The sequence below is a fragment of the Perca flavescens genome, chromosome 22, assembly GCF_004354835.1.
Source record: "Perca flavescens isolate YP-PL-M2 chromosome 22, PFLA_1.0, whole genome shotgun sequence".
NCBI lineage: Eukaryota > Metazoa > Chordata > Actinopteri > Perciformes > Percidae > Perca > Perca flavescens.
The window spans coordinates 14,705,259-14,722,605 of NC_041352.1; the positions used below are offsets into that span (position 1 = coordinate 14,705,259).

The 17,347-nt window shown below is 41.4% G+C and overlaps 2 protein-coding genes and 1 non-coding gene across 8 annotated transcripts in view; 1 reads left to right on the forward strand and 2 right to left on the reverse strand.

Annotated features, from left to right (window-relative positions):
* The window catches only part of arfgef1 (ADP-ribosylation factor guanine nucleotide-exchange factor 1 (brefeldin A-inhibited)), a 56,707-nt gene extending 52,091 nt beyond the window's left edge, over positions 1-4,616 (forward strand). For all 4 annotated transcript variants that reach the window (XM_028569944.1, XM_028569945.1, XM_028569946.1 and 1 more), the window contains 4 exons: positions 133-304; positions 835-973; positions 2,501-2,618; positions 3,243-4,616. In XM_028569944.1, coding sequence (XP_028425745.1) covers positions 133-304; positions 835-973; positions 2,501-2,618; positions 3,243-3,464 — 651 coding nt within the window. In that variant the 3' untranslated portion in view covers positions 3,465-4,616. The remainder of the gene's footprint in view (positions 1-132; positions 305-834; positions 974-2,500; positions 2,619-3,242) is intronic.
* An 86-nt stretch (positions 4,617-4,702) lies between these two features.
* On the reverse strand, positions 4,703-17,218 carry cspp1a (centrosome and spindle pole associated protein 1a). Of its 3 annotated transcripts, none has more exons than XM_028569951.1 (30): positions 17,099-17,218; positions 16,735-16,821; positions 16,491-16,574; positions 16,303-16,400; positions 16,136-16,216; positions 15,525-15,626; positions 14,978-15,342; positions 14,777-14,854; positions 14,081-14,172; positions 13,846-13,942; positions 13,684-13,741; positions 13,073-13,362; positions 12,856-12,980; positions 11,911-11,998; positions 11,555-11,660; positions 11,069-11,216; positions 10,799-10,945; positions 10,500-10,570; positions 10,187-10,330; positions 9,948-10,097; positions 9,759-9,857; positions 9,607-9,667; positions 9,360-9,486; positions 8,249-8,382; positions 7,041-7,178; positions 6,932-6,966; positions 6,745-6,808; positions 6,057-6,166; positions 5,737-5,893; positions 4,703-5,270 (listed from the first exon to the last, which is right to left on the reverse strand). In XM_028569951.1, the coding sequence occupies exons 3-30, from the start codon at positions 16,537-16,539 to the stop codon at positions 5,080-5,082; spliced, it is 3,405 nt and encodes a 1,134-aa protein (XP_028425752.1). In that variant the 5' UTR covers positions 16,540-16,574; positions 16,735-16,821; positions 17,099-17,218; the 3' UTR covers positions 4,703-5,079. The 3 variants fall into 3 exon arrangements, with proteins under 3 accessions (XP_028425752.1, XP_028425749.1, XP_028425751.1); XM_028569948.1 differs by having other exon boundaries at positions 4,703-5,273; XM_028569950.1 differs by having other exon boundaries at positions 4,703-5,273; positions 16,684-16,821.
* trnar-ccg (transfer RNA arginine (anticodon CCG)) lies at positions 15,833-15,905 on the reverse strand. The gene has a single exon. It is a non-coding gene; the product is annotated as a tRNA-Arg (tRNA).
* Positions 17,219-17,347: the final 129 nt, after the last annotated feature.

Here is a 17,347-nt window from a genome sequence, read left to right on the forward strand (position 1 = left end):
GTTTTCTCTGAGAGCGTAATAATCACTTGCCATTGGTTTTGTTTAGAGGTTTCAGACGCTACCTCTTTTTCTATGTTTCTGGGCTATGTGATTAAAGCCAGTAGTAATCTGTCATGTGTAACGCTTTTGAAGCGGGATGCCTCGTATGCAGCTGACGTCCCAGTGGAGGCCCAGGACCAGGGCATGTATCGCTACCTGACCTCAGAACAGCTCTTCAAGCTGCTGGACTGCCTGCTGGAGTCGCATGGCTTCGCCAAGGCTTTCAACTCCAACAACGAGCAGAGGACCTTACTGTGGAAAGCAGGTAGAGCAAGAAATCACTGTCTGCATCTAGACTGTGATTAACAGTGGGCTGTTTGGAGATGATGATAATAATAATAATAATAATAATAATAATAATAATAATAAGCATCAGCATTATTAAAACATTTTAAAATGGCTGTGATTGTAACTGTATGTAGAACTGGACAATATATTTATATTGTGATAGGAGACTAGATATCGTCTTAGATTTTGGATATCGTAATATGGCAGAAGTGTTGTCTTTTCCTGGTTTTAAAGGATGCACTACAGTAAAGCGATGTCATTTTCTGAACTTACCAGACAGTTGTTACTGTTCTATTATTTGCCTTTACCCACTTAGTCATTATATCCACTTTACTGCTGATTATATATCAAAAATCTCATTGTGTAAATATTTAGTGAAAGCACCAATAGTCAACACTACAATATTGTTGCGGTATAGATATCGAGGTATTTGGTCAACAATATCATGATATTTGATTTTCTCCATATCGCCCAGCGCCCATATGCGTCTTTGTGTTTTTGTTCCAGGTTTCAAAGGAAAGTCGAAGCCCAACCTGTTGAAGCAGGAGACCAGCAGCCTGGCGTGTGGCCTGCGCATCCTGTTTCGTATGTACACGGACGAGAGTCGGCAGGACGCCTGGGAGGAGGTCCAGAGACGACTACTCGAGTAAGTAATGCTAATGCTAACGCTAATGATGCGGTCTACACAGAGTACACTACTCCTGTCCAACGTGTTAAGAGACAGTTGGAACAGTACATATTATGTGTGCACATGCATGAGACTGTGCTCTCAATTTGACAGAATTCTGGAACTAATTGGTTTTGTTGTTGGTAGTTTGTAATGGAAAGATGATGAATGGTTTCGGAACAGGACGTCTTTCTGCAAAAACTCTGCTAGAATAAATTGGTTTAGTTATTGAATAAGGTGTGTGCATTAGATAGATGGATATGGGAATTTTTGGTCTGGTAATGTTTATGATTTCAGTCAAATCTGAGAATGAGTGAATGATTTTAATACTGAAAGTCTTGAGGGCAGTTTGTAGTCATTAAGGCTCCTTTTACCATCACTCCTGCAGAATCAACTGGCACCACATAAGGGATATTGTTGCCAATACATCTGTGAAATATTAATATTGACTGATAGTCCTCAGTTTGCTCCTGGTTTTGAACTGAGCTATTTCATTGGTCAATGCCTAATACACGTCTCACACATTCACCCTCACTAGCTCCAATGTGGCAATAAGGAAATGGCACTTCTCTGGGCACAGATGTCAATATCATCCTCAGAGGAAGGAGACATCAAAAAGACACTGACTGTGTGAGGAGGGGAGGTTGTTTTGATGTCACTATCTTCTATCTAACAGTCAGTTACTCGTTGCGAAGGCACAGCGTGTGCACAGCTCGGCTCTTCTCTGTAACGGATGCCGTGCGCTGTATGGATCCAAAGGAATCCGCACACTGATGTTTCATTGTTCAGTCAGCACTGCTGTCATTGTTGCATCTTAATTCAGCCGCGCCTCAAAAACAGACGTTGCCCCCTTTCTCTCCCAGCCTCACCCTCAAATTGATGATAATATCAAGATAAAGCGGAATCATCAGCTGTCTCTCCAACTAGCATTCATTATAATGGAGATGAGAAAGAGAGGGGAGGAGAAGGAATGGTGCCTGCATGTGCGAGTGGCTCAGAAAGCCTAATTCATGGAGACACTGTTATGTGCCATCATGCCTGTATTTTATGTTCCTTTGCTCTTTCTCAAACATAGCACGCACATACACACACAAACAGACCCTTGTTTACCAGACGCACCCAGATGTACACCACCCATGCAAGTTTGAGAAGTGCAGGGCGCAAAGCAAATTTGGGAAGTGATGAGGTCAGAGATTGAATTGCAAGATAGCTGTGGCTTCAACTGTGAAGAAAAGTGATTATTATTTTTGTGACAGCCTAAGTCAGTGGCTTTAATTAGCTGTTACCGAGCGAGAACAATATTCATCATCCCCGTGCGGGCATTTTTTCATGTGATAAGCAATGCAGAGAAGCAGATGCTTTCTTGCTACAGCACATTACAGATCAACACAGCTCTAAGGGACTTTTTTTCTTTCATAATATCCAGCATTTTTGTCTGTTCAATGTTCTCCCAGTTTTAATAAAATACATTTCTGAAATGTTTCTCTCTTTCTCTGTGTGATGTAGTGTGTGCAGTGAGGCTGTAGCATACTTCTTGGCTCTGACCTCAGAAAGCCACAGGGAGGCCTGGACCAACCTGCTGCTGCTCTTCCTCACCAAGGTGCTAAAGATCAGTGATGAAAGGGTAAGGAGCTGTAACACGTGATGACACTTTCCCTGAATGTAAACTGTGAAAATTCACAGATAATTTACAACTAGGTCTGATATCCAGAAATAACAGATGGGGGTGTTATTTCATCCATCCTAACACTTCAGAGTGTATCATCGCACTTCTACCATTGTTGTAACAAGCAAAAATATAAGGGATATTACCAGGTTTGTGGTGTCCTGTAATACTATTTTAACAGAGACCTGAGAGCCAATCAGAAACTGTCGAATTTTTTTTTTTGTGGCCATGGTATTAATATAGTTTAACAATGAATCGAGAATCTGTATGCCAATCACATTAAGGGTGTAGATGGAGCAGAGCAAGAGCAAAACTGGTTGCATTTTTGGATTAAAATATCCCATCGGAACCATTTGAATATGTAGATCTTTGTACAAAAATGCAGAAGTGCAGTTCCACCCAATTTTTTTTTGCAGCCATGGTATTAATATAGTTTAACAATGAATCGAGTATCTGTATGCCGATCACATTAAGGGTGTAGATGGAGCACTTTAAAGTGCTTCAAAGCGTTTCTTTATTCTGTGCAGCACCAAGACATGGGTGTCTCTCTTTGTCTCACTCTCGCTCTGTCTCATCCCACAGTTCAAGGCGCATGCGTCCAGATACTACCCTCTGCTGTGTGAGATCATGCAGTTCGACCTGATCCCCGAGCTACGGGCTGTTCTGAGAAAGTTTTACCTGCGCATCGGCCTCGTGTTTAACATCGCACAGCTGCCTGAGCCCGCACCTGAACCTCGGCCGGCACACGTTGAACGGGAGGCAGACACAGAGGTGGGGGTGGAGGCCGGGGAGGAGGCCCAGTGACGCCGCACCCCAACCAGCCTCCTACACAGAGCTCTACTGCGCTGTGGCTCTGCGTCACCTCAGGGCCCTCAACGTAGTCTACGCCCGACTTAAACAGCTGATTGTCAATCAGCTATCTGCTACCACACACCCGCACCCTTAACCCTGTCACCACACACACACACAAACACACGGACACGCCTATACACACAAACAGCCCAGACAGAGTCCTTGAAATCATGATGAAAACAGTAATGTCTTGTACAAGGTGTAGCGATGCCTCAACCGGATACAACTACTGATTAACAACTGACAGTTATCCATATCTCTGATCTGCTCAGAAGGAATATATTTCAAAAAAATGTGTGCTTCTTACTGTATATTTAAAAAGTCAAGAATGAATGGGTTTCAACAACATGCAAAAAGACAAATTTAATAACTATGAAATGTGACATTTGTCACACAGTGATAGTAATGATCTTTCTGTCTGCACCGCAGATGGCTAACATTAGTGTTGGTAGCCTCTTGGATGAAACTAGTTGTACAGATCTACCGCTATGTAATATAATCTTATAACACTAGATTTCATTTATTTTTATTTTTTTTTCCTCCTCTGGATTTGCTGCACTTGATCTCTTTTTGAATGCACTGGAGATTTTACTTTTGTGATAATTTATTTGACTCTACCATCTCCTGCAGATTGTCCTATACAGTACGATTTGTAATTGAACATGACCGTGGAAAGTGAAGGGTTAAATTATTCCATTTTATATGTTCTTAGGTTTTTATCGGAAATAGATAACTGGGCTTCTGAAACTGGAAGATGAGAGAGCAACCTGATGCTAGCTGCTTTGGAGTCACTAGTTTGTTTTCATGTTTGAGTTTAGTTTTCACTCTTGTGTACAAAATCAAAAGTTAATAATATATTTAATGTTTTTTTTTTCTTTGGTTTGGTGTGGGGAAAAGGTATATGTATAGAGAAAATGACAAATGTTAGCTGTGCTTTAAGTATGAATGGGATACATTCCTGCTCATGGATGTAGAAAACAAAATGTATATGATACAGCAATGTAAAGTTTTCTATGTTGCAAAAAAGATTATGTACAACTTTCTGTACAATACATCATCTGGCATTCTAATCAGGTTCTAGGTCAATAAAGTTTTTGAACTTGGTTGATTTGAAATGCTGAATCACTGACTTCTAAATGATAGAACTGCTAGCTGTTAATTTTTTTCTTCCATGAATGATCAGCCAGGAAAACATTAAAATAACATTTTATTATAAAATAAACTCTCCGGTGTATATTTATAACAAAACTAACTGTGTAAACACGTATATATGTTTACGGTACATTCACAGATATGCACCTTGCAAAACTTCCATGGACAATCTACTGCAGGGTAAAAAAGCAGTTTTCATGCTGAGAGAAAGTCTTGCGTAAGATGTTTCTTGTCTCAACTAATCGACAATGATATTTTTATGGGCAGACAGTTTTTTTTTTAACAAGCTTTTGAAACTACGCAATCTAACATATACATTAACAATGCAACGATGTTCATTCTCAGGAGAGCCATCCAAAGAAAAGGGGGATTTGCAAAGAAGTAGCCTCACTGTTTGAAGACCAGCTAATAGGAGCTATTGGACGCGGTGTGTCAGCCAGGGTGGAGCATCCAACCTACTGTTTGGCCTCTCCCTACAGCCGGAGCGTTTTACAGTATCCGACGTGCCGGGCCGCAGCCAGGCCTCTGTGGCAACAGTCTCCGTGGAGACACGTCTCTCCAGGGCAGAACGCAGAGACAAGACATCCACTTCATCATCAGACAGCCCTTCTGCAGAGTACATAGGCTTATCCATCACACATTTCTTTTGGCAATCACAAAATGAAGAATGCTTAAAATTCAACATATATAGATAATTGTTTTGTTTAGGCATCATTTCTACAATTTTAAGTCCACATTTTTTTTGGGATTGTTCTAAAACAATAGTTAACATCTGTCTCATCTTTATTAAAAAAAAAATGAAAAGGCAAAGCTTTAGTACGACACTGAAGCATGTGTCAGAAATCTGGAGAAAAAAAGAAGCAAGTGGGTTAAAAAGTCAGCTGTAATATAAAGTTGCATGCACTTTATTTTTATTTTGTTAATTTACTAGTGAAAGAGGTTAATGACATCACTGCTCAAGTCTTCCAGTGGACCAACACTCTGATGCCCCCATTAGCCAGACTTGTTGTGCTTTTGTTACATTAGCGTCCAGCTTATTTGAATACTTCCGATGTAAAGTGTTTCCTCTCACCTGATCTGCTGTTGCGATCACCAGTGTCCTCTCTTGGGATGCCCGGCTGGTTGTAAGCCCTGACTTTAGAATCAAGGTTCAAACTAGTCGGTGACTGCAAAGACTGAGCATTTGGTTGGATGTTACGGTCCCTCTGATCAATGGACACAGCCACCTCCTGTGAAAAAAAGAAGCCACAAGGAAGTATTCTCATCTGTTTAATGAAAACTAATGGAACTTGAGTAATACTGCATTGAAAGCATTTGCTCTGGGACTGCAGTGACTCAGATTGTTTTGACCCAAAGCAAACAAAAGAATCCATTTACTGCTCAGCGTCATACATCATAGTCATGTCTCCTCCGTGGTGCTGTCCTCTCCTGGCGCTCTGCTGAGGGCTGACGGCGTCTCTGCTGATGAATCCCCTCTTCACATGCTTTACCACTGTAAACATCTGACAAAGCCATTCATCATTACACACCCACACCTCGTTACAAAGATTAGCAACCTAAACGTTCATTCAGTTCAGGTTCATGTGTAATATGAAAAGAATGAAATCAGTCCATTCAGCAAAACCTCTCACTGGAAGGGGTACGGATGAAAAAGGGTAAGAGGGAAAGTATTCAAAAGCCTCCCTTCCTGTACCACTGGCTTTTTAAACAATTCTCTACTGCCCCCATTCCCAATGGCTGGCACTGTGCTATGTCCACCCTTCAGCTGGCACGTGCACCTTGCACCCAGCACTGGTTCTAGCTGCAACACAGAGACAAGAGCTGGCATGTGCCACAATGAGTCTGGCACAGAGACACAGCTAAATTATCCTGGCTGTTGTAGTGTGGTATTGTGAGGGTGTATGTAGCTGACCTACCAAGCCATGTCACCTTTATGGAAAATGTCTGGAGCCTTAGAAAAAGAAATATCCCAAACCATATTATGTTGCCACTGATGTAAACACTTTCTTTATACTTGAAAGAAGAAGAAAAGAGGAACAGGGACAGTTCTTACAAACAGACTATGTTTAGCCAAGCTTACCAATGAAAGCAGTCTCAGAAGGCAATATGGAGTCTCTGGGGATGTAGGGTCCAGGTTTCTTCCTCTGAGAGATGGAATAAACACAGACAAACACCAATTAACTTATTAAGAAAAGCAAACCATGAAAGATGTACTTGACTAGCCTGTCACAATGTAAATGCATATTTATAATGTGATGACCACTCACAGAATGATAGTGGTTCGGTTTGTGGTCCAAAAAGTCTGTAGTGAAACACAGAACAATGAGTTAAAGAGCACAACAGTTTGAAGAGAAATGTGAGTGTCTGCTCACTGACCGTGCTCTTCCGCTCTCTTCATAAGCCTGATTTTGCGTTGTTGTTCGCGAAGAAGGGCCTGCTGTTGGATGTCCAGACTTTGTTCGTCAGTGGGAGGGTCAGGGTACATGTGGTGGACCTCCTCACGAGATGCTGTGTCTGACAAGCAAAGGAAAGGTATTATCCCAAATCTTTCCTACAGTAGCAATGAAGTGGCGATCGATGCAGCAATAACAGGTGCATTAGCGCAGTAATAAAGAATTAGAGACATAAGGTCAGAGATAAGATTAGAAGGCACATTGCTCCCTTCCTTAATGTCTCCCTCTTTCCTCCCTCTCTCTGAAACAGTAACTTGGTTGTGACTCAGCAGCTCCACAGCCTGGCTACATCCTTCCCACTACAAGGTTTGAATGGATCTGATGCAGCTTTCAGACGTAAGGTTGGCTTAAATCCATAATTTATATCTGGAAGTTTGATAAATCATTTGGTCAATCCGTCACAGACTAGCATTTCTTTCAATTTTTCTTTGGTTTTACAAGCCAGAGCTCTGAGTGTCTTTCAGAGCCCTGCTTTAACTTGGTCTGGGAACCCATCCAAAGCCATTTCCGTGGTTCGCTTGCATTACATTCTCTGTTTACGCTGCCAAACTGCCTGTCACTGATGGACGCCTTCCATGACCTCATGAGATTAAAGTTTCAATGTGGCTAGAGGGAGACAGAGGACTGATGAGGCTCTGGAAAGCTTAAACCATCTGGCAATGCCCAGCTGGTTCAGGACCGCAGTGATCTTCGTCTCTTGTCCTTACATCAACACCATGACCAAGGCAATTAGAGGAGGGGTTTTTCAATCACTTTCTCAAAATTGGAAAAAAAAAAAGGTGGTTGGTTCAGAGTACAGAAGCAAAGTAAGCAGTGTCCAACTGGTTTTAGTCCAATGGGATAAACAGATTTTTCATCAAAGGATGATGTTCAGTTCACGACTATTATCTGAATGATAGAATTAAAATAAAGCAAAATTTCACTACTATGAAAAGTCTTACTGCAATTTTTTACGTGCATTGTAGGACCTCTTTTTGCAGTCAAGACTACTTGTAACCTCTGGGTCATATAGAAGGCAGATGGCACAGAATACTGACTTAGGGTGTTTTTGTTTCTTGCAGTGACCTGTTGCTTGCAGAAATGTTGCTTGATAAAATGAAACCAGTGTCCAATCAGTCAAAGTGACATTACCTCTGTATTTCAGCTGGTTAAACTCCCTGATATTTTGCATATTAACACGTGCAGCACCAGAGGAGGTACTCCTGGTCGGTGGCTGGACAGCTTGCTTGTGCGTCGATTCATCCACTCTGGGTCGTCTTTTGGGCCTGAGCAAAGGAGGGAAAACACACAATTTAAACAGGGCAATTATAGGGCAATAATAGTGCGCTGAAGCACAGAAGGGATGGAACGGGATGAGGAGGAGGGAGGAGCGAGCTAGTCTTCGTTTTGTTTGAAAATACTTTGAACGTCAACAAGAAGTAACGTCACCCAACATTGCTTAGAGCACCTTTAAATGAGTATTGTTTTAAAATATTAAGGACATAACACCTGGTTTGTGTGTGTTAAACATTTCCAAATGCTTTGATGAGGCCTAAAGCATGGGGCTTTCTGTGTAAGCAGCTTATATTGGAACCAAAGAAAAGCAGTGAAACTGGCACCAGTTCAAAGGCATTTCTCAAAAGATTTGCAGTAAACTTATTTGAATATAAGCAGACTTTTCAAGTAGCTTATAGTGCATTCCTGCCCTTTCAGGGGTGGAATTAAGTCACATACTATGTCGCGTGTGTTTTTCAGGGTGGTTAGAGGTCATAAGCAGCCACGTGCCAGGTTGTGTCGTGTCCTGCTGAAGGTCCACTCAGCAACATTCTGAATCCCTAATGAATCCTGCACTGCAGGTCACCCTGCTGATCTTGCAAGGTGACGACAGACGAAAGGAAAATTTCCGTTTGGGATCATACCATTACATTACTGCAGTAATGATTTCCTGAAGCAAATCTGAATGGAGATTAGAAGATAGCAAATTTGACCTGGGTCACTTTCATTACCTCAGAGCACAAGAAAGCCTCCTTAAATACCAATAGAAAATCAACAAGTCCAACAAATTGACAAGACCAAATTAGTTGTGTGTCTTTACCGTAATGTGTCTAGGGGTGTATTACTCTAGGTGAAACTGGACCTGAAGGGGTAGAGCATATCTAATAGGTTTTCTAAATGTAATAAAAGTAATAAAATCCTATTAATTCTGGGCACTGTATACAGACACAAATTCCCCCTGCTGTTCAGGGGTGTCTGACTATAATACCTGTTGGGGGGAGTGTAGTGACTCTCCTGTCGATCTGTCTGGTCCAGCTGAACCTCCAGTTGTCTCTGCTCGTTCCTCAGATACCTACGGAGGGCTGACAGCTCTCTGATCACTTCCTGCTTACCATCTAAAGCCAGCAGAGGGATTGAGGGGAGATTAAAGAATGGGAACAATAAATATTTAAGTGGAAATGTATGATTCACAAGCAGGTGGTGGGGGGTGTACAGATAACTCAAGACAGTCTTACCTTGTAGCTCGGGTATTTTCGCAGGGACTGGTCGAGAGTGTGGCGCTGACACAGAGCGCTCCTGTTGTGGAAATTGTGTGTTTTTTCAAAAATAGCAGCATTAAAATAGCCTTGATGTGAAAATATTTTGATCCGTTTACTGAGTGACTTACAGTTCTGGTGGAGACTTGGCTCACAACAGACAAAGGTCTGGATACTTCAAGATTTGTCTGCTTCCTCTGCAAGGTTGGGATCGGAGGAGATGGCACTCTCTGCAAATTTACGAGCAGTCACATTACTTGACAAAGATGTTCAATAAAACTGAAAGCTACAGCACCAATGTCTTTTCAGGCTTACTGTACCTCATAACTCAACTGCGCCTTTTTCTGCTCTCCGTCCCTGGCACTCTCAGGTAACTTCTTCTCAATCTCTTCTTTCTGTCTCACCTTCTTTTCCTCCTCCTGGTGTTGTGTTTTAGGTTTATGGGTCCATTCTTGGTTTTGCAGCCTATGCTGCAGAGAGTAAAGAAAACTGTTTCTCAATGGCAAGCACAGTGTGAGGAGACCCCTTAACTGTCAGGATAGAGGAATGATGAACTCACCTCAATCTTCTTTCGCTTGCTTTGCTCCTCCTCAAATTCCCGCTGTATGCGAGCCCTTTGGTCCGCCAGCTTCTTCTCTTCCTTCTCCTCCTCAATCCTCATTCGTTCTGCCTCCTCTGTCAGCTTTTTCTTTTTTTCCTCTATCTGTTTGTAATGACGAGTTACATGCATAGTTAATTTACAACTTCTTCAAAGTGCTCAAAAACATGAGCAGTATTTGTAAATAATAAAAAAAATTATAAAAAAAAAACACACGCCTTACATGAGCATCCAAGCAGTTTCCAGCATAGACTGAAGGCTGTTGTTGACCTACCTGTTGTTTCAGTTCTTCTTTGTATCTGTCCTGCATGTGGAGCTGCTGTGGAGTTGGAGGATCATTGAAACCTGTAAAGACAAGTGAGACGGACAGTATTCCTTCAATAAAGAAGAGCAATGTGTACATGTCCACACACAAATACACACAATGCACAATATATTGTAATACCAACCCAGTCTCACGGCAGTTTGTGAAATGGTCACGTTATTTAATCTAGCGATTTGACACGTTTATCTAATACACTGGATGACAGGACCCAGTTTGCCACAACTCCGGCACAATCACCCGAACACTACCTGATAGTCGATGGGAAATGGGAGCCCTGGCTTCAACTCTGGGACTGTGTCCATTGCTCATTGAAAAGCTTTGGTTCTGTCCACTATTCCTGGACACAGGATTCCTATTTGACACCACGTTGGTCCTGTGCATTTGATTCAGGTCACCTGTGGGCATGGAAACATATATAAGTACCTAAAACATTCTGTATTAATGTTTATTATGATCCATATTAAAATTATCTTAGGCCTAGCAGATCTCATTAAAAGAGAAAGTAAAAGCCAACTTACTAACAAGGTTGCCTTTTTGGTCTTTAATTGGAGCGCCTCCCCCACTTCTCCCCCATGGGTTGTATGCCATCATCTCAGCCTCTATCTTGGCATCATAACGCTCCTTCTCTTCTTTTTCTCTTCTTTTACACTCCTCTCTTTCTTTGATCTGGACACAAGGAAGGCAGGATGCTTCAAAAGTTGATGCACTTTCTCTGACCACTTCAGTGGAGTGCACGTCTATGTTTCTCTGCTAGTCCAGCTACAATGCATTTCTTTGCCCATGGGGGAATGCTGACTCCACAATGATCTGGTCTCTAACTGTCAAAATATCTTGTCTGTCCCTAAAATGTGTGGGTTTCCTCTGGTATCAGCAGGGAGGAAGCAGCCTGTCAAAGCAATCATTAGCATATCGAGGTGACAGTTAGTGTGCTGCAGTTATTATATATGAAAGCATGGGGTCTGCTAATAATGATCAGATTAAATCTTGTAGCTCTGATGTCATACCTGTAGTCTGAGTGCTTCTTGGTAGCTAAGTGCAGTCTCTCTCTTCAGCTTGGACTTGTCTGCATTTTGATATCCAACATCCAGGGGAGACCCTTGATCAGTTGCTCTAGAAGCAGACAGTTAGAGTGTCAAATAATGAGGAGGCCTGTGTAAAGGGGGGTACTGACAGTCACACAGTTATTTTGCAGTGGGAGCCCTCTTCTGGAAGAAAAACAAAACCATCTACTAATATAAAAGCTTTCACACTCTGCAAATTGATTTTCAGTGTAAAGAATATGGAAACAAATGTTTGAAGTTGTGTACACTAAATTTATCATCTGGATAAATGAACTACGATTGTAAAAATGGACACTTACTCATTGCGGCCACTGGGTCTGAGAGGAGGTGGTCTTTGAGGAGGACTGTGGAAATTCCCAGACTGCTGCACCCCTCCAGGCAGGTCATCTAATAAAGGAAATACAAACATACAAGATAATAAATACAAACAGATTTCAGTTTCATTAGCTATCTGCTGCTACCGTCTGCCAGCTCTTTTTTCCAACATTAAAATGTTTGAGAGCCAAGAGCAGGGCAGAAATTTGGCTGCTAAATTAAAATGGAAAGACAATAAATGTAACCAAACACATCAGCTGGATGAAGTGAGATCCATCTGGATCTGCTGAACTCATATCCAATAAACTGTATATCCCCTCAGTAATAAAATCAGTTCTGCTGTAAAATGAGATTTATGAATTGCTATGCCAAGTCCTCTTGGCTATTGATATGGCGATAAAATGGCTCCATAATAAATGGCAATAGTTCTCTACAGAGAGGTCTGGGAGTTTATTTAAGCCAATGTGAACTACTCCCATCTAAGGTAAAACTGCCAGATCCCACGAGTCACTTCATGACTGTGAAGACACTAGACACAAATATGTATATTTTATATTACTGCTGACCCTTTTCCAAAGCCTCATGTATTATTTTAGATTTGTTATGGGTTGCCTACCTCCGAACAGCCACTGGTTTCCATTCACTTCCATACAATATGAAAATCCACTTGCAGAGAGTTGAACCTTTCTTAAGATGCAGTAAATTATCCATAACATAACAGTGAACATCATGACTGCTTCTACACACAATGTGACAATGTTCATACCACACTGAAATGAATGCAAACCAGTGTCCTTTTGATATGTGGAAAAAACACAATGCAAAAACACTACTGCCAAAAATGGATCGCAGTAATGCAAATTATATTGATATGATTTAAAATAAAAGACAGAGGCAAAAACAACATAAAGATAGTTGAAATACTGTACTCTGATTGTAAGGAAGATTAGGATCTAATGGATTCCTGGTTCCATAGTAGTAATAAGCTGCATCATATGGAGTCTTGTAATTATTAGTCACAGTGTGAAGAACAGGAGGAGGAACACCAGCAACCCTGAACAAACAAAATCACAGAAACTACAATGAATTTACAGCAGAGTTGTTAATGTCATTCATGTATAGGATGACAAAGCAACAGTGAGCTACCTCAGGTTGGCCACCTCTCCTAGGATGTTTGAGAAGTCCCTGTGGTAGTCCTCATTAAAGTAGTCCAGCGGGGGGACACCTTGTGCTGCTCTCACTCCAGACCAAGGCATTGTCTTCCCTGTCAGCTGACTGTAGTCCACATGGGACTGTCCTGGGTGACCTCTCTGTTCTGTGTCTTCAGTGCATTTGTCATTTATTCGCCCTGTATTTGGGTCCTTCCCCAGATCTATGCCGGGCTTGTAGGGTACATCTTGTCTCCAGTTGTTATATTGCTGATGTACAGCCCCAAACTGCTTAATTCCATCATGTTGGAAGAGGTGATGCAGAAATCAGGCAACATATATTGAAAACAACTCAAAAGGTGCCCAAAGGTGTTGCTCAAGGCATCATATCAACATAATATAATCATCATCTATGATAGTTTGTGACATATATATGTTAATTGTGCTGTTGAGGAATACTTTATCCAGATACAGCAACAAATGCAGGACTGATACAATTGCTGAGTGATGGTTGGGTTAAAGTAAGATGGGATCTTTAGACAATCACATCATGGAAGATGTTTCTAAAAACTGTATCAGTTTTAGCCAGTTCTTGCCATTCTGCTGTACCTGTTTCTCAAAGTCTCTGACTCCGGGGGCAGCAACCCTCAGCTCAAGCTTCTTCTCTCTGAAATGTAAATCATCCCATCATTTGTGTCTTGTTGACTAACAGGCATGTGCCAGCAGAAACAACTCTAAAGAGTATGTTGATTCAGTGAATAAATACTCAACCTGATCTTGTTTCTCTTCTGTTCAGCAATTTGTTCCAGCAGCTCTTGCTTATACTTTTCTTTCCTCATCTGAGAGGCCCCCTGCTCTTCTACTGCTCCTGCATGACAACATAGAGAGCCATTAACATACACGTGCTGTCACTTATGATGCTAAAAAAAAGGATTTTAAATTACATCTGCAATCCCACAGACATCAATATGTGTCTAGTGCATCAAGCAATAAGAATGGTATTTACCGATCATTAGTCCAGTAGCAAACTCTGCTTTATCCTTGCTGGTAGCAGGTCTAGATCTTGCAGCCATCATCATGCTGTCTGGCATTTGCCGACTATTAAACACAGATACACAGACAGAACCAGACACTCCACAAGAGCCATCCAACTACTGACAGGGTATAAGGGTAACAGCACAGCAATCAGTTTCCGTCTGAGCCACACTCAGCTACCATTTTACACTGCCTCACAGTTTGCCTGCAGAGCTTTCTGGTCTCAGAGAAAGGGAGTGAAGCCTTATTCTCCAATCAATCCAGCTCCTCTTATAGAACTGGGGGTGAGTAATTGTTTGCCTGGAGCTGAGCCAAGGGTCACTCCATCACTGCCCCGCATGTTCACAGCTTATTGAGAGGGGCTCAACTTAATGGCATAAACGGAAACAGTGAAAGGCAATGGCATGTAAGAGAAGTGCTGGAGAGCAATAACTGAGTATGGCAGCAATGATCTATACCTGTCTTCTGTTACAGTTACCCTGTGTTGGCTCATTCAATCAGATGATTTTATTGATTAAGAAAATGTATGTGACTTTCCAGGAGGATATCATTGGCTGTCTAGCTCTTCACTGGAACACTGTTGTTATCTAGAATAATTCTGTTTCAGCATTACAAATCTGATTACTGCAGTCGACTAGAACTGTACAGAGAAATTAATCTTGCTTACTCTGACTTCCAAACCCCTTCATTGTTGTTCTGATCATGAAGACCAGGTGCCTCCATCTCCTTTATGTCCTGAGGAGCTCTGCCATAGAGACAGAAAAGACAGGTGAAGAGAAATGATATCATCATACCTGCTCTTCTGTCTATGATTTATATGTAACAGAGGAAAATAGCTGAAAATCATACTACAGAAAAAAAGCTAAACCTGTTGACAGCTCTGCGTTCTCTGGTTTTCCTCTCCTCTTTGTATTCCGGCTCTGGAGTGTGTCTGTCTTGTCGCCTCCTGTGTCTGAACTCAAACTCTTCATCTTTGTCTGTGATTGGCTCCTCCTCAGAGCTAAATGGCTCTTTTGGTCTATGGAGTTGCCAACGCCTTCGTCTCCGATGGCCTGGACCCCAAGTCCCTATGCTTTTTCCATTATCCACTGTCTCAGTCAGAGTGGCAGCATCTCTCCTGGATGCAGGGCGCTCCTTGGGAGGACGGTGTGCGTTTGTATGGGTGTTGAGGATGGGCCGAGGAGAAGCTGGAGAAGAAATGTACACAGCATCTGAAGCTTGAATCTGTCCAGGCTGAAAATAAAAAGGTGAAGAAAACTGAATATGAAAACCATTTACTTTATATCTGGGTGATTTAACAGCACATAATAACAATCCTCTAATACAAACTAAGTATTTTGTTTAAGTTAAAGCAGAATTGTTATTATTTTTGCAAAAATGTAACTATCAATGTGTCTATTCATTATTCACATTACCTTTGAAATAACAGGAGGTGCTCCCCTCTTTAACCTTCCAATTTGAGCTTGTTCTTGTAGGAAGAGGTTGTATTCTTTTTTTCTATCCTCTCTTAGTTTTTCCTGTGAGAGAAACAAATTTAGAGTAATGTCTCTGAAACAGCCATTTTATTCAGATAGGGTACCAGCTAGATATTTTTAATGCTGTGTTTGAATCTGACTAATATAACACTTCCTCCATACAATGTTGCATATAATAATTTGACAGACCTCAGACCAATGCATTTCCCACCACAACATTGCAAGGGACTGTTTTATTGTAAATTTAACAACCCAGGTGGGACTTGAACCCACAATCCCCAGCTCCGGAGGCTGATGCCTTATCCATTAGGCCACTGGGCCACTCATTTACCTCTGCCACCCTCTTACACTTTGTTAGTGAGTAAGCACTTGTACACAAAAGCAGTTGCCATGAGACACAAAGCCCTGTACAAACAACAATTCACTGCACTGCAGAATATCAATTCCATTGGTGTTGTGAGCAAGTTATGTCCACCCCAAAAAAGTCCCACTTTGAACACCATTGACAGCTACCTGTTACGTCACACAGAAACACACACACACACACACACCTGAACTGATATTCTGTCATCAATAGGTAGGGAGAAACCCTGGGGTTGTGGACGAGGTTCACTAGTTTTCAGATCCTTTTTCTGGAGGAAAAACATGACAACAAAGGACAGGATGGTGAGGAAACATAGTGAAACATTTCTTAATGATTGTTTTCATATCATCAGACCTTGGCAACATAATGTTTGTAGTCCAGTTGAAGCTCCTCCTTAAGTTTCTTCTTCTTGCTTTCATAGTCATTTCCCAGCAGGAAACTTAAGCCCAAACCTGGAAAATATCAAATATATAACACATAAAGTGTATGACATAAACCTATACTCAAAAAATGTAATCTGTTCAGTAAGACTTGCACAATACCTCTGTCTGGACTGGGGGATATTCTTTGTGCTGCTGATGCTGGAGGCATATCCACACTGTGTTGTTTATGTTACCAGCTATTGACTTGAAGAAGGTTACGAAGGTTAACACATTACTTAGAACATTCCGGAATTATTTGCGCTTTAAAACAACGTGGTAATCATCAGAGCACTGATATTTCACATAACGTTACCTCGATGTGCAAGTAGCTAGTGTATCACACTTCAGTGACGATGATACATACTGTATATCTTTGGATATTTTCCTCTTCATACTCCTAGAAAAACTTCCCATCTTCCTTCCATTAATTACTTTGTACATCAAAGCTCAGCTGAAACAGAGGTCAAACGTAATATTATAACATTATTCGGATTTACAATATTTGCATTTACAGACCATACAGCGGCAAATGCTCTTGTCGAGCTTGTAAGCAAGGCGCAAAGCATCATTCCGTTGCTATAAGCAACCATGACACAAAAGGTTTTCCGATGAGAGGCTAACTAACCTAGCTAACACAAGGCGCTATAACAGAAAATATACCTAATACCCGTTGTTTGATAGTTGTTACATTAGAGACAGATAGATTCTTAAAATGCCTTAGCCCTCACCAAAAGTGAAGTGCCAAAGAACTGAAAGAAATAACCTCAACGGGGTATTCTGCTTCTCTGCTTTTCTGAAAAACGCCGCTAGATGTCAGTGCGCCCCCGACGGTTGGTTGTGAGTCTTCCCAGGACTAAACCATGCATGCTGGCAGAGGGGTGATTACGATTTAATATGACAGATAGATACGGTAACAATCGCTTCAGGTGAAATGTTATTTTTTATATTTATACTTCCCTTTAAGTGTTAAAAAATGT

What these genes read in the sequence shown, in the direction of transcription:
- cspp1a (XM_028569948.1), bottom strand. Translation starts at nt 16,539, where the DNA reads ATGCCTCCAGCATCAGCAGCACAAAGAATATCCCCCAGTCCAGACAGA. An exon ending in ACAAACATTATGTTGCCAAG is followed by an intron (nt 16,217 to 16,302) that starts GTCTGATGATAT and finishes TTTTTCCTCCAG; the next exon opens with AAAAAGGATCTGAAAACTAG. An exon ending in TCAGAGACTTTGAGAAACAG is followed by an intron (nt 13,363 to 13,683) that starts GTACAGCAGAAT and finishes GGAATTAAGCAG; the next exon opens with TTTGGGGCTGTACATCAGCA.